Source organism: Dipodomys spectabilis, unplaced genomic scaffold (genome assembly GCF_019054845.1).
Source record: "Dipodomys spectabilis isolate Male_0828 unplaced genomic scaffold, ASM1905484v1 ptg000051l, whole genome shotgun sequence".
Taxonomy (NCBI): domain Eukaryota; kingdom Metazoa; phylum Chordata; class Mammalia; order Rodentia; family Heteromyidae; genus Dipodomys; species Dipodomys spectabilis.
Window position 1 is genome coordinate 8,686,949 of NW_024870728.1, and position 13,791 is coordinate 8,700,739.

Here is a 13,791-nt window from a genome sequence, read left to right on the forward strand (position 1 = left end):
CCCTCTCTTTATAGACTTTAGGTACCATAAATATTTCACTTCAAATGCAAGGTGAAGAAATGTATACATCACGGAGGAAAATGGGTGTTTTATATTACCAGTTGGAAATTATTCAGTCTCTACTTACAAATTAAATGGTCTTTGTTCAGGCATTTTCTCCTGAGTATGCTAAGATCTGAAAAAAATATTTTTGTATTGGTATTTTGGAAGTAATATTTTCTATCTTCATATTCCTAAACCTTTCTTTTTGAATGTATATCTTCCCTATATTATACTTCTTTTCCCCTTGAGGTTTCCATACTTTATGTTAATTCCTTTCTACCCTCAAAAAACTGCTTGTTCTATGACTTTGAGAAACACTGTAATGCCATGCTCACATGTGTGTGCAAGTTTTTGCTTTCAATTTTTGCCAGGCTGAGGACTGAGCCCAGAGCCTTGTACAGGCTAGACAAGCACTCTAGGACATCCCCAGCTTCCGTCGTGCAGTTTTACACACTAGTCTTTTCTCTTCCTTTACTTCAACCTGAATGAGAAAAGGAAGATGATGTTGATAGGCTGGCATCAGGTTCTCAGAAAACAGGAAAGAGTCCTGCACAGGAAGTTATGGCTTTTACCCTGTCAGTTTCATCCCAGAATGAAACGGTAGGATTTTTTTTCCTTTGTGGAGAGGAAAGGTTTGGGCACGTGCCAGCCCTAGAGTCAGCCTGTCAAATGATTATTCCTTTCTTCACTCCCTGTTACATTATCAGTCATTATCAGTCATCAGGCAGACAAAAATTACTCACTTGGAGGGCTAGAAAGGTGGCTCAGTGCTAGAGTGTTTGCCTTGCATGCATGAAGCCCTGGGTTTGATTTGCTCAGTACCACATAAGCAGAAAAAGCAGGAAGTGGTGCTGTGGCTCAAGTGCTAACCTTGAGCTGAAGAGCTGAGGGATAGTGCCCAGGCCTAGAGTTCAAGCCCCACGACCAACCAAAAAAAAAAAAAAATTACTTGGCCCAGTGGCTTATGATGTCTATATAAGGCTACATTTTGTATTTTACTTCTGGATGCAGTGGTTTATGTAGATCATTTCTTTTATTAGTTATCACATGTATGATATGTGGCAGCTACCAGTATTCCCTGTCCTACTTTTGTTTTTATCTTTTTCTTGTGAAATTGAGGTGGCAAAGTATCAGATTGCAAACACTTATAATACGTGAGCTTGTGCCTGAAAACATGTACTGATTGCATGACATGGTAGACTTGGTGAGTTTTTTGAGATGGACCAAGCATGGTGCTCAGCGAATGTGTACAGCCAATGCAGGAGTTTGGGTTGAGGACCCTGTGAAGCTCTCAGATTAGGATCTGCTCAGTTACCACCCTAAGCTTCTATTTCTGATGCTTCATGAAATTAAAGGAATGACTCTATGTCTATAGCTTATCCATACTTGGGCCCTATAATATTACTCTTTAAAAAAAGATGAGGCAAAAAGAAACTGTGAAAGGTGTTTGGCAACGGGTGAGAGAAGGCACTCTTGAATGCTTTGATGGTCAATTAGCCAGAAAATGTGCTAAAGACTGGGTGCTGTGCTGGATTACGGCCCAGGAATGACCCCAAGGTCCTCAGAGTGTCCCTGCTGTTGGAGCACAGAGACGATTACAGACCTTGAAGAGACTCCACAAAGGCTTTAATTAAGGAGCTTGTTCACACCCCACTAAGCTTGGGAAATTAAACTCTTATTTGTGCTTAACCGATGTTTCTTTTGTCTGTGCTTTTCACATGTATTTGAACAGAGAACATTATTTTCCCCAAATCTATTTTGCACATTTGTGTGTGTGTGTGTGTGTGTGTGTGTGTTGGAAGCTATTTAGTGTGCCAAAAGTTTAATCAACACAAGGACCTCCAAGAGGTCTGAGAGGAACCTTTAGATAGAGGTTGAAAATTGTAATAGTTTTTTTTGTCAGTCAGTCGTGGGGCCTGAACTCTGGGCCTGGGCACTGTCCCTCAGCTCTTCAGCTCAAGGCGAGCGCTCTACCACTTGAGCCATAGTGCTACTTCCGGCTTTTTCTGCTTATGTGGTGCTGAGGAATTGAATCCAGGTCCTCATGCATGCAAGTCAAGCATTCTACCATTGAACCACCCTCCCTGTCCGAAAATTGTATTATTTATACAACTTGATACATCAGTAAACCAGGGACTATGGGCTTAAAAATACAGATTAAACTAATTGTGCTCTGTAGACAATAGTTGAATTGGCAACTCCATGTCTCTGGACACTCACATTACTCTTTTCTAGAAATTCACACCTTATGATCCCACCATACCACTCGAACATATATTTCAAAGGAAAGTAAATCATTATAGAGGAAGATCCCAGCATACCCATGTTTATTGCATCTGTTCACAATAGCCAAACTGTGGGGTCAGCTCAGGTACCTAACTATCTATGGATGGATTAAGAATGAAATGATGCCATCTGCAGGAACATGGGTAGATGCAGAGGTTACCATGTTAGGCAAGATGAGCCAAACTCAAATAGCAATATAGTGCATGTTCTTTGCTTGTTTGAGGTAGAAATCCACAATTATAATGATAGTAATGGTAATAGGACATGGTTGTTAAAAGAGACTTAGATTTATGAGGGGTTAGTGAATCTAAAGGAGAAGGAGGAAGAGGAGAGAGCCAAAGACCATTACACACATAGTGTTGTGTGCACATACATGACAGTATTACATATATAACATATACACTATAGTACATATAATAGAATTATATATTGACTACAATGATTATATGATACATATACACACATCTACATACAAACCTATACATACATACATACACACACACAAAGATGCGGTAGTAACCCACCAAGCACTGTTTGGAAAAGGGAGAAGGTAGAAGGATGTGAATATGGTAGCAGGTCGAATTTGTTCAAAAGAACATTCGGCACATATGGAAATGTTTTAACAACGTCTCCCTCATATTACTAATGTAATAAACTTTTAAAAAGGAATGCTTTTGTTTGTTGATGTTACACAGGTAGCTTTTAGTTATCATATAGATCTGATATCCACAAGGCTCAGACCCTTACTCAGTTCTGTTCAGATAAGGATTCTGGTTTCAGATGTGTTAGTCCCAGCTCGATCACCATGATTATATTAGTCCGCTGAGTTTCCATGCTAAGCTGCCCTCCTGCCAGCTATGAGCATGGTGTCATCTTAAATTCTGGACCTCACTGCTGCCTTCATGGACTGTGGGTTCTTTATTTTGCCAGTGAAGCAGTTTGTTAAAACATTAAGAAATGCTTGCATTCTAGTAGGTAAAACTATTTTCTAGTTCATGGTGGTATCAGGCAAGGGATATATTTTTAGGTTTGAAGTGTATTTCTCAATATGTATACTTTTGTGAACTTCTCAAAGTGTGTGTTTAGAAGACAGAACTTCAGTCTTGTTCTAACTGAACAGGCAATATGGAACTGTCAAGTTTTTAGAATAAAAAATTGATGTGGGTGTGGTGGTGCATGCTTATAATCCTAAATAGGTAGGAGGGCTAGGTAGACTTTTAATCCATGGATAGCCCCAAGCAAAAGCAAGATAATATCTGAAAAATAAAGGAAAGCAAAAAGTCCTGGAGGTATGGCTCAAGTGGTAGAGCTCTTGAGCCACGAGACCTTGAGTTCTGTCACTAGTATTGCCAATAAAAGTTTTAAAAAAGTGAAAAATGGCAGGACAAGTTAAAATAGTCATCACACGTTAAAGCATGAAGTTTTCCATGAAGTGGATTATATACAGAAGTCCCAGTTTGGGGCTTTATTAGGATCTGAGAATGAGGTGGGGGCACGCTTAGTGCTGACTGACAGAGTAGCAGGTCCCTTTAGTTCCTGCCTTGTTGGTGTAGGCATTGTGACCAAGGGGAGATTTAGGGTGCTGTAATGACTCATATGGGTCCTTGTGTGGGATAAGAGCTTTTTATATTCCTGTCTGTCATTCATTCATATCTATCACATGTAGATGTCTTCTATCATGTATCATATATGAGTCGAATTTCAGTTTTCTTTGCCTTTCGGAAAGAGGAATTTATTTAGTGATAGGAATGTTTCTGTTTATTTGATTACATACATAGCTCTCGTTAATGAGCTAAAGCAAAGTTTGATGCAAATTCCTAGAGAGAGACCTTCCAATTGAAAGATAATATAACTGCATTCAGCTTAGAAGTGCTGACTCAGAAAGTTGTGTGAAGTAAAAATTCTGTCTTGTTATTTCTGAGGTTGTATTTTGCTAACATTGTCAGAACTAGTACATCTGGCTTAGATTCGAAAATATTTTGGTTTTATGCTTCTGTTAAAATGGGTATGATCAAATTCAACTCAAAGATAGATCCAAGGCCAGATTTTTAGTATAGCAAGGTTATCAGGTGCAGGTGTGTGTGTGTGTGTGTGTGTGTGTGTGTGTGTGTGTGTGTGTGTGTGTGTGTGTGTGTGTGTGTGTGTGTGTGTGTGTGTGTGTGTGTGTGTGTGTGTGTGTGTGTGTGTGTGTGTGTGTGTGTGTGTGTGTGTGTGTGTGTGTGTGTGTGTGTGCGCAGGTCCAGTTCAATGTGGGGAGCAGTGCTGAAAGAACTGGTTCCCAGCACTCCTTCAGTTCACTACCAACACTTTCAGACAAGCTTCGGTTTTTGTCATTTGAAGATTTCTTCTAGTCTTTAATTCTTTTACAAATTCTCTTCCTGTTTGTTTTCCACTGTTGTTGTTGGAGTCATAGTCAGTAGTCTTCTCAGTTTGGCTTTCATTTGATAGAATTAAATTTGTAGTCTCTATCAGATACACATCCCACCATGCCTTTCTGTTCTCAGTCTTGTGTGATTCCCTTCTTCACCCTCTTGCTAAGTGGATTAGTGCACAGAGCCAAATACAGCACTTCCATGCTGTTCAGTGGACTTTGTGCCTTGATAGTGAGCAGAATTGTTAAGCTTGGCAGATTGTGAAAAATCAGACACCTTATAGTTTGCTTTGGAGTTTTGAATGCCAATTAAAAATATATTTCAAGTCTTCCCCAGAATAGAAAGCTCTTTCTATATTGATCGGACTGTATGTGTAATTCTATGTCTCTGTGGTATTAATTCAACAGTGTCAGATTCTTCTCCCCTCCAGCCCAATTCTGTATTCTTAATTATGCTGACCTTGGAGCCATTAGAGACTCAGCAGTTTACTGTTCCATAAATAATGCACTTGCTCTGAGTAGCAGGCTGGAAACTTGATTCTTGACTCTGCTTGGGTATTTATAGATCATGCCAGTAATGTTTTGGTTACATCTTTTAAGAGCAGCAGGCCTGATCCCTCTTCAAGTGGGTGGTGAAAGAGATGAGTGAACTTTAAAAGACAATTTGAACCGAGTGCAGAGCCTTGATCACTTCCTGTGGCTCTGGTGAGGGAGCAAGTAGGGGATGATCCTGTGTGTGTGTATGTTCTTAGCTGCTGAAACCTCCAGGATGGTGCTGGTTTGCAAGCTGTTTAGGCTCTGGTACCAAATGAAGAGTGAGCCTTCTGCTCATCTTGAAGCACAGCCAGGATCAGCTGGGACTTGTGGGGGAGCCTGGTCTTTGCAGTGGGTCCACATGAGTAACCCCAGAATTGCTTAGGAAGCACTTATAGACAGGAACGGCCGTCACTGCACAGGGTGGCCTATGGTCCATCAGTTTTAATTCTTTCTCAGTTCTGGGTGTGAACAGATCTCCCTTCAGCCTCTCCCATTGCCTCTTCTGCAGCCTCCTCTTGCCTTGATGTCACTTTATTCTCATGGTTCCTTGGTGTAATAGCAAAAGAAATGCTTTTGCCAGCGTTGGAGTAAGGAAGCCTCTTTTCATAATCAGTGGTTTGATGAGAGTCATTTTTAAAGTTGACTGGTAGGGTTCTATTTTTTAAACTTATTTCTAATTTAAAATGTCTTACCATCTTTTAGTAGTTGTATACAACAGTTTATGAGTACAGTGCATCTTGATCAGTGTCACTGGTGTTAGCTGTCTATGCTGGGGTTTTTTGGCCAGAGGAAATACTGATTGTTTTTCTGTGTGTTTCAGGCCCTGCATTCTTTCCTGGGCGCTGTGCTGAGGTCTTTGCCAGGGGTCTCAGCGTGGGGAAGCTTGGGGTCCTTCATCCTGATGTTATCACCAGATTTGAGCTCACCATGCCCTGTTCCTCGCTGGAAATCAATATCGAGCCATTTTTATGAAGATGGGACTCTGCAGTGTGATTCTCTTCCAGTATTGCTCTGTGGAGAGTGGCCATTTGTGTGTGCTTCAGTGTCTAATAAAGTAAAAAGTGCTGCGTTAAGCCAGCTCATGCGACTCATGTGTGCCTGTGTGGTGCTGCACTGTGGGGTAAAGGCCCAGGAAAGCCAGCAGGGGGCTGTGCTGGCCCTGGGAGCTGGAGCTCATACGCTAGTGCTACTCACGGCACCCATGACACCTGCAAGCAGTAGAACATACAGTACACATGTGTGACATTATCTAGGAGTCAGCCTTTGCCCTTTACCTTTGACGTAGACAACACAGTTAGGTTTAGAGAATCTTAAAGAATCAATAATGGAAAGTGAAGGAAAGGCAACACTGTCCAAAAAGAAATGTCCTTAGTACTTGACTTATATAACTATTATAACCTGTCTGTACATCACCTTTACAATAACAATTTAAAAATGTGAAGAAAAGCTTTAACTTAAAAAAAAAAAATTAAAAAAAAAAAGAATAGTGGCCACGTACCGGTGGGTCATGCCTGTAATGCTAGCAACTCAGGAGACTGAGATCTGAGGATTGTGGTTTGAAGCCAGCCTTGCCAGTTAAGTGGTCAGACTCTTACCTCCAATTAATCACCAAAACAAAGCTAGAAATGAAGCTAAGGCTTGAGTGTCAGCATGCTAGCCTTAAACAAAAAAAACTAAGGGATAATGCCCATGCTCTAAATTGAAGACCCAGAACTGGCACTCCCTTTCCCCAAAGAAAGAATCAGTTGTTGTCAGACATTTGCAGTTTTTGAAGTCATTTTATGGTTGCTTGCATGGCTTTTGGCAATGTCTGGGAATTGAACTCAGCACCTGGCACATGCACAGCAACTGCTTGACCACTGGAGCCACATACCCAGCCCTTCTGAAGTCATTTTAAAGTGAAAGAAAAACATGTAACACATGTATTCAAAATGATTGAGGAGGTGGAAGTCTTTTTTGCTCTCTTGTTTATGGTACCCTAAGTATATGCAGTATGGAGCATATGCTGTGCTATAAGAGCTGAAGAGAACAAGATTGACACCGCAGTGTGACCTTAGGAAGCATGAAGGATAATTTGTCTGAGGCCATATATGCTATAACTAGTTATAAACTTAAGCAACTAGTTTGTGTCTTGCTTTAGAGGAAGGTGTAAGAGCTCTCTTTCCCTGAAGCTTAGTTTCCTGTCAGTCCTCCCCGTCTCACATTGTCATTTCCTGCCTTAATCTAGACTCCATCTCTTAAAAAGAGGATTTGTAGCCAGGTTGCTCAGGAGGCTAAGGTCTGAGGATCATGATTTGAAGCCAGCCTGGGTCAGGAAGTCCATGAGACTTCGATCTCTAATTAACCTGTAAAAGGCTAGAAGTGGAGCTGTTACTCAAGTGGTAGAGTGCCAGCTTTGAGTGTTAAACCTCAGCAAGAACTCAAGGTCCTGAATTCAAGCCCCAGTACTCAAAACACACACAATCATTAGAAAAACTCAAATAAAACCCACCATATTAAACTGCATACCCACTAAAATGTCTGTAAAGTAGCTTATATTCCTCCATGGAGGTATTACCAGGTCAGAGGATGTGCTTTGAATTTAAAGCATGTTGAGTTGACTATTAGCATTTTAGACAGGAGTGTCCTAACTAGGAATCAGCCAGGGTAGCCACTGCTCAGGCTCAGCAGTGACTGAGGACATTGCTTATCGGCTTCTCAAGCTTGTCTCTGTGATATATAAACATCAACAACTCCAAGGTGTGGGTATTAACTTTGGCTCTTCTATTTTATCCCAAAGAACATTTTTGGCCAAAAAGGGACAAAACTACCTTAAGGCAAAATTGAACCTATTAGTGATTAGAGAGCACTTGACCCAGCCAATCACATTCAAGTTCTGCTTTAATTATGTTTATAAGGATCTTGAATATTGCTTTTCTTTTTTTCCAGTTCCAGGGCTTGAACTCTGGCCTGGGCACTGTCCCTGAGCTTCTTTTGTTCAAGGCTAGCACTCTTATCACTTGAGCTACAGTGCCAATTCTGCCTGTGTATGTGGTACTGAGGACTCAAACCCAGGGGTTCATGCATGCAAGGCAAGCCCTCTACCATTAAGCCATATTCCTAGCCTGTAGATCTTGAATATTGTTAGGGACTGAATGTATCTTTCCAAAATCTTATATATGGTGTAAACCAATGTGATGGTACCTGAAGATGAGGCCTTTGTTGAGTTTTGGTTTTTTTTATTAGTTTCTTTCCATTTGTTTAGTGTCACAGTTTAATTTGTGATGGTATACAACATAAACTTGGATATCCTACATTACATATCTTGAATAAATTAGTTTGAAACTATGCTACAGAATGGGGATCCCTCTTTCTCCCCTCCCCCCTTCTCTCTTGCCTTTGAAAAGTAATTAGATGACGTCAACTGACATCATCAGGATAAGGCCTTCGGGATTAGTGCCTTTAGAAAAGACCTCAGAGAACTTGCTTTCTTAAAAGCTTGCTACCTTGCACATACACAATGTCATATACATAACTATCTCTAGCAAAAGGCTCAGTAAGATTACATCTGGCCTAAACCCCTTGTTTTTTTCTCTCCTTGCTCAGTGTGGTGAGAGTATGTGCCAGGTCTGCATTATTACTCCATATTCATAAGGGCTGGCCTTGATGGTTTTTGTTTAAGGAAGGCTGGAATGTGGCATCATTCTGCAGTAGGAAACTTGGAACAGCTCACCAGTGCTGGGTACTGGCAAGGCTGAGAGCTTCTGCCACTCTGGAATTGGAGGGCTTATCAGGCAGCAAGGCAGCAAGCAAGGCCGGCCTCTTGTACAGAAAAGTGAGATGTGCAGAAAATGGGTCCCTCCCCTTTACTAGTATTTGAACTTGGCCTTCTCTTGCTAGGCACTTTACCACTGAGCCATGCCTCCAGCCCAGAAAATGTGCCTTTTGGATATCAAAGTTGCTAGCAAAGAAAATTTACTTTCCCAGAGGCCAGGTTTTGTTTGTTTTTTTTGTCATGAGAAATTAATATATACCTGGGCTCTGAAATTAACACCTCCTTAGGGCCAACAGGAAGCCAGTTGCAGAGAGAAGCCTGATAGACGTCCTCATTTGGTGCTGAGTAGATAAGGAATAAAAGCCCAGTCAGAGATACGTGGATTACCTAGAGCTCTCAGCGGTGGGCCTGAAGCAGGATATTTAAACCAAGAACACTTTGGGTGTTACTGAGGCAGATGATGCAAGATAAACCAGACAGAGGCACCGCATCAGCTGTGCTGCAGGAAGATCAGTTCAGGCAGACGGCCTGCATCAGTGTGACTTGTAGAGAATACACGCCTACCTGTTGTGCAGAGGAGGCTGTGGGCTGGGGTTTCTATGGAGGCATAATGGAAATCCTTTGGATTTCAAGGTACTTGAACATCTTGGTATCAGTCTCGAATGAAGATGGCTCAAGTGGTCTGTGTTTAGAGTGTGCTGTGCATAATTTGCCCCCCTCCTAGTGCTGCCCATCTGGTTCCCATGTGACGGGGGTACTGGAAGCCTGGGAGGCCTCACTCCTCCCCAGACCCTTGCGGGTGCATCGCGCTGTCCTTGCAGGCAGGAGGAGCATTGAGACATCATGGGACCGATCTCCCCCATGTCCCAATCTCAGAGAATGGAGCTGGTGTTGTGTAGATTAGGAGCTACTGACTAAGCACCTACAGTGGAAGGACTCCTTGCCCGTGCTTCCTGATGTCAAAGCAAGGGAGAAAAAGAGCAAGGTTAGCAGATGTGTTGAGCGTGTGCATTAAAGGCGGGTTCCAGCCGGAACTCCCCAGCTCCATTCCTGCTTTTCTTGTTTGTTTTTGCATGCCATATAGACAGGCGTGGAAAAGGAAGAAGAATTTCTGGCTTCATATAGCTCCCTTGTCTCATGTGGCCATGGTTTTAAGAATGTAGCATTCTATTCATGGCCCACATTCAACTCTCATTCTTAGTGTGTACATCTGTAAATATTTGAGTCTGTATTACAGGTGTGCCCCACTTTAAGAAAACAACGGATGTGCCCAGAGTAATTTATTAAAGCCTTATGTTTCTAAAAATGAAGAATCACCATATGAGTTGGCGGGGTGGGGGTGGGTTGGTGCCGTTCTGGGGCTTGAACTCAGGCGTGGGCACTGTCTCTGACCTTGTTTGCCCAAGGATCAAATGCTCTACCACTTGAACCACAGCTCCACTTTCAACTTTTTGGTGGTTAATTGGAGATAAATATCTCATGGACTTTCCTGCTTGGGCTAGCTTCAAATGACAACCCTTGGATTTCAGCCTCCTGAGTAGCTAGGATTTCAGTTGTGAGCCACTGGCACTCAGCCAATGAATTTTAAACGGCATCCCTTCAGTACTCTTAAAGTTTAACACAGTAGTTTTGAGGCAGACACTGTTTAAAATAAGGTAAATATATACTGCTCTTCTGCTTGGTTCTGGGTGAAGAAACAAAGCACTACTCTTAGAGTCATTAGACAGAGAAAGGATCAGACACTTTGGAGTCCTCAGAGAACCAGGACTGGAGTATAAGAGAGAGAGAGAGAGAGAGAGAGTAGTGTTGGGTGTGAACTCAGGGCTTTGCCCTTGCTACTGCTTGAGACACATATCTAACACCTTTTATCCCACACCTTTTGTTTTTTGTTTTTTTGGGGGGGGTCCAGTCGTGGGGCCTGAACTCTGGGCCTGGGCGCTGTCCCTCAGCTCTTCAGCTCAAGGCTAGCACTCGACCACTTGGGCCACAGTGCCACTTCCGGCTTTTTTTCCCCTGCTTATGTGGTGCTGAGGAATCGAACCCAGGGCCTCATGCATGCAAGGCAAGCGCTTTACCTCTGAGCCACCTTCCCAGCCCCTATCCCACACCTTTTAAATTTTGGGTAGTACTGGGATTTGAACTCAAACTTGCCCAGTTTACTTGCTCTGCTGGCACTTTAGTACTTTTTCCATGCCTCTAGCCTGGCATTTTACTAGTTATTTTGGAGATGGAATTTCACAGACTTTTCTGCCCTGGCTTTGAACCACCATTCTCAGGACCTCAGCCTCCTGGGTAGCTAGGATTACGAGAGTGAGCCAGCTTCCATACCTTACTTTTGAGATCCTGTCTCAACTTTTTGCTCAAGTTGCTCTGGACAGTGAGCCATCATAGCTGGGGTGCAGCTAGATATTTGGTTGAGATTGGGTCTTACGAACTTTTTCCTGCTTTCCAAGGTTGGCCTTGAACTGTAGTCCTCACAATCCCCACCTCCCAGAGTAGCTAGGATTGTAGGAGTGAGCTACTGGTGCCTAGTTTAGGTAAAAATATTTAATGAAGTTCCTCAGGACTTCTTTAAGCAGTTAATCAAAGAGAAGGTCAGGAAATGCAGTGAACATGAAGAACCAGAACAAGTCCCTGCTGCTGACCATCTTGCCCAGACAGAACTTTGAAATAAAGCATGAGAGCTGTTGGGATATTGCAGATAAGGAGTGTGCCCAAGGCAGACAGTTAGATATTCCGATGAGGTTGATGAAGAGACCTCTGGATGTCTCTTCCTTGGACACAGTTGCCAATGACAAAGGTTTTGGTTTCCCCTTGTTACCTGCTAGGGATTTGAGGAAATCCTTTTGACTAGCTAGCTATTCCTTAGCATGGAGCAGCATAGTCCCCAACCCATCCCTGGCAAACCCGGTCTGTCCTGGAAGCCTGTCTCCACAAAGCTTCTGCGAGTTGCTGTGATCATCTCAAGCTCAATCTCCTTCTCCTCCCAGATCCCATGGTGTAGCTCTCTTTCCCCACACCCCTGTCACCCCAGGTCGTTATCTGTCCCTCTTTTCTGCACTGGGAGACAGTACGGCTCTGGAGAACCTGCCCAGAACAAGGAAGGGGGAGCCTTCCGCCCCCGTGGCGCACAGCATACACGTATGAAACACACACGCTGCTCACCGTGGAAAGAGAATCTTGGCTTGCCCTTGCAAACCACAGTATCCACTTCCTGTGTTATTTCAAAGGGAAAACAGGGGTGCCTAAGGGTAGTGATGTGAATGAAGTTGAATTGGGGGACTGTTTGTTCTCTTTAGAAGACAGTGAACTCATCGGTGAAATGCTGTTAGTTGCCTGCACTCGCAGCACTGGTAGCGTTAGGCTTCAGCATATGGCAGCATCACCTGTGCAGACTCCACACACAGTGAGAGGAGGCTCTTCAGTGTCAAGGAGTTGCAGCGAACACCTGTGGTCTCTGTGACGCTCACCAAATCATGGGAGCAACTGGATGACGTAGCGCGCCACTGAACTTAGTCATTTATTTATGGTGCTAGTACTGGGGCTTGATCTCAGAGCGTGGGCACCTCTCCCTTAGCTTTTTTGTTTGAGCCACAATTCTACTTCTGGCTTTTTGGGGGTTCATTGGAGATAAGATGCTCATGGACTTGACTGCCTAGGCTGGCTGCCACCTGTGATCCTCAGGTCTCAGACTCCCGACCATACCAACACCAGGCCCCTAACATTGGATTTGTTTTTGTTCCTATCCTTCCCGCCCCCTTTTTTGACTCTAGTCCAGTGCGTCCAGAGAAAAAGACCTAGGTTATGAGAAAAAAAAAAGTCCAGGATAATGGATTTTAAGGCATTTAATTAGAACTTACAGTCCAACAAAAAAGATTTTCCTTTAGAAAGAATACATTTCAAGACAGCTTCCTGCTTCCAGCAAAGAATGCTGGCATGTGCGGCCTGGCACTGCGTGCTGTGATGATGCGTGGGAAGCGTGGGTTGTCTACTGAGCACGTCTAGATCCTTACAGTGGCCCCACTGGGCCTGGCACCCAGCGATTTAAGCCATTAGCATCTAAGGGTCTTCAGTTCAGGCTCCCACCTGTGTTCTTTCTTCCTGTTTTCTGTTGTGGTGCAGGCTTGAGAAAGTCTAGCACAAAATGATAGCTGGGCAGAATGAAGGTTCCAGGGGGAAAATCCTGAGTAGTAGCAGGTTGAGGGCAGAATGGAGACAAGGTAGGAAGAGAACTAGTAATCCTGAGAGCTCTGGCATCCAGGTGAGCCAGGTTGTAAAGCTTTCTATGGCCACATTGTGGGGAGCCAAACTTGTAAATTCACAATCTTCCACTCCAGAAGAGGGGTCTGGGCTAACTATAGACAAGCCAGCAGGGGGCAGCCTTTCTCCAGAGAGAGAATCTAGATGTCTTAAAGAGACTTAATACAAGCTCTGAAGTGTCTGGGAAAGGTAGCGTTTAAATAGAGTTAATAACTTTCTTTAATCAGTTTCTATCCGATTCTGTGCCACCAAACAGGAGAATGCTAAGTCAAGGTTGGACTTATGAATGAACACTTATTTAGAGTCTAGTTGTTCTTCTCAGAGACTGGTAGACCAATCAGGACAAGTCCTTGGGTGATTCTTTAAGTTGTGTGGCTAATATATCCATCCTCACTCCAAATTATATAAACAGAGCCTTAAGTGTATCCGTACTGCTGAGGCCTTTCCTACTGTTGGACTTTAGAAGGGCCAGCTGTAAAAATGTTTTCCAAGGCCCTCTTCTCCAAAGATACAAGTAGGAAAGCTCAATGTTTTGTGGCTT

General features: G+C 43.1%; 1 protein-coding gene across 1 annotated transcript in view; it reads left to right on the forward strand.

The window, feature by feature from the left end:
• Farsb (phenylalanyl-tRNA synthetase subunit beta) overlaps positions 1-6,323 on the forward strand; it is a 65,602-nt gene extending 59,279 nt beyond the window's left edge. Inside the window, exon 17 of the mRNA XM_042679121.1 lies at positions 6,057-6,323. Within this exon, the coding sequence (XP_042535055.1) occupies positions 6,057-6,208 (152 nt within the window). The 3' untranslated portion in view covers positions 6,209-6,323. The remainder of the gene's footprint in view (positions 1-6,056) is intronic.
• Positions 6,324-13,791: the final 7,468 nt, after the last annotated feature.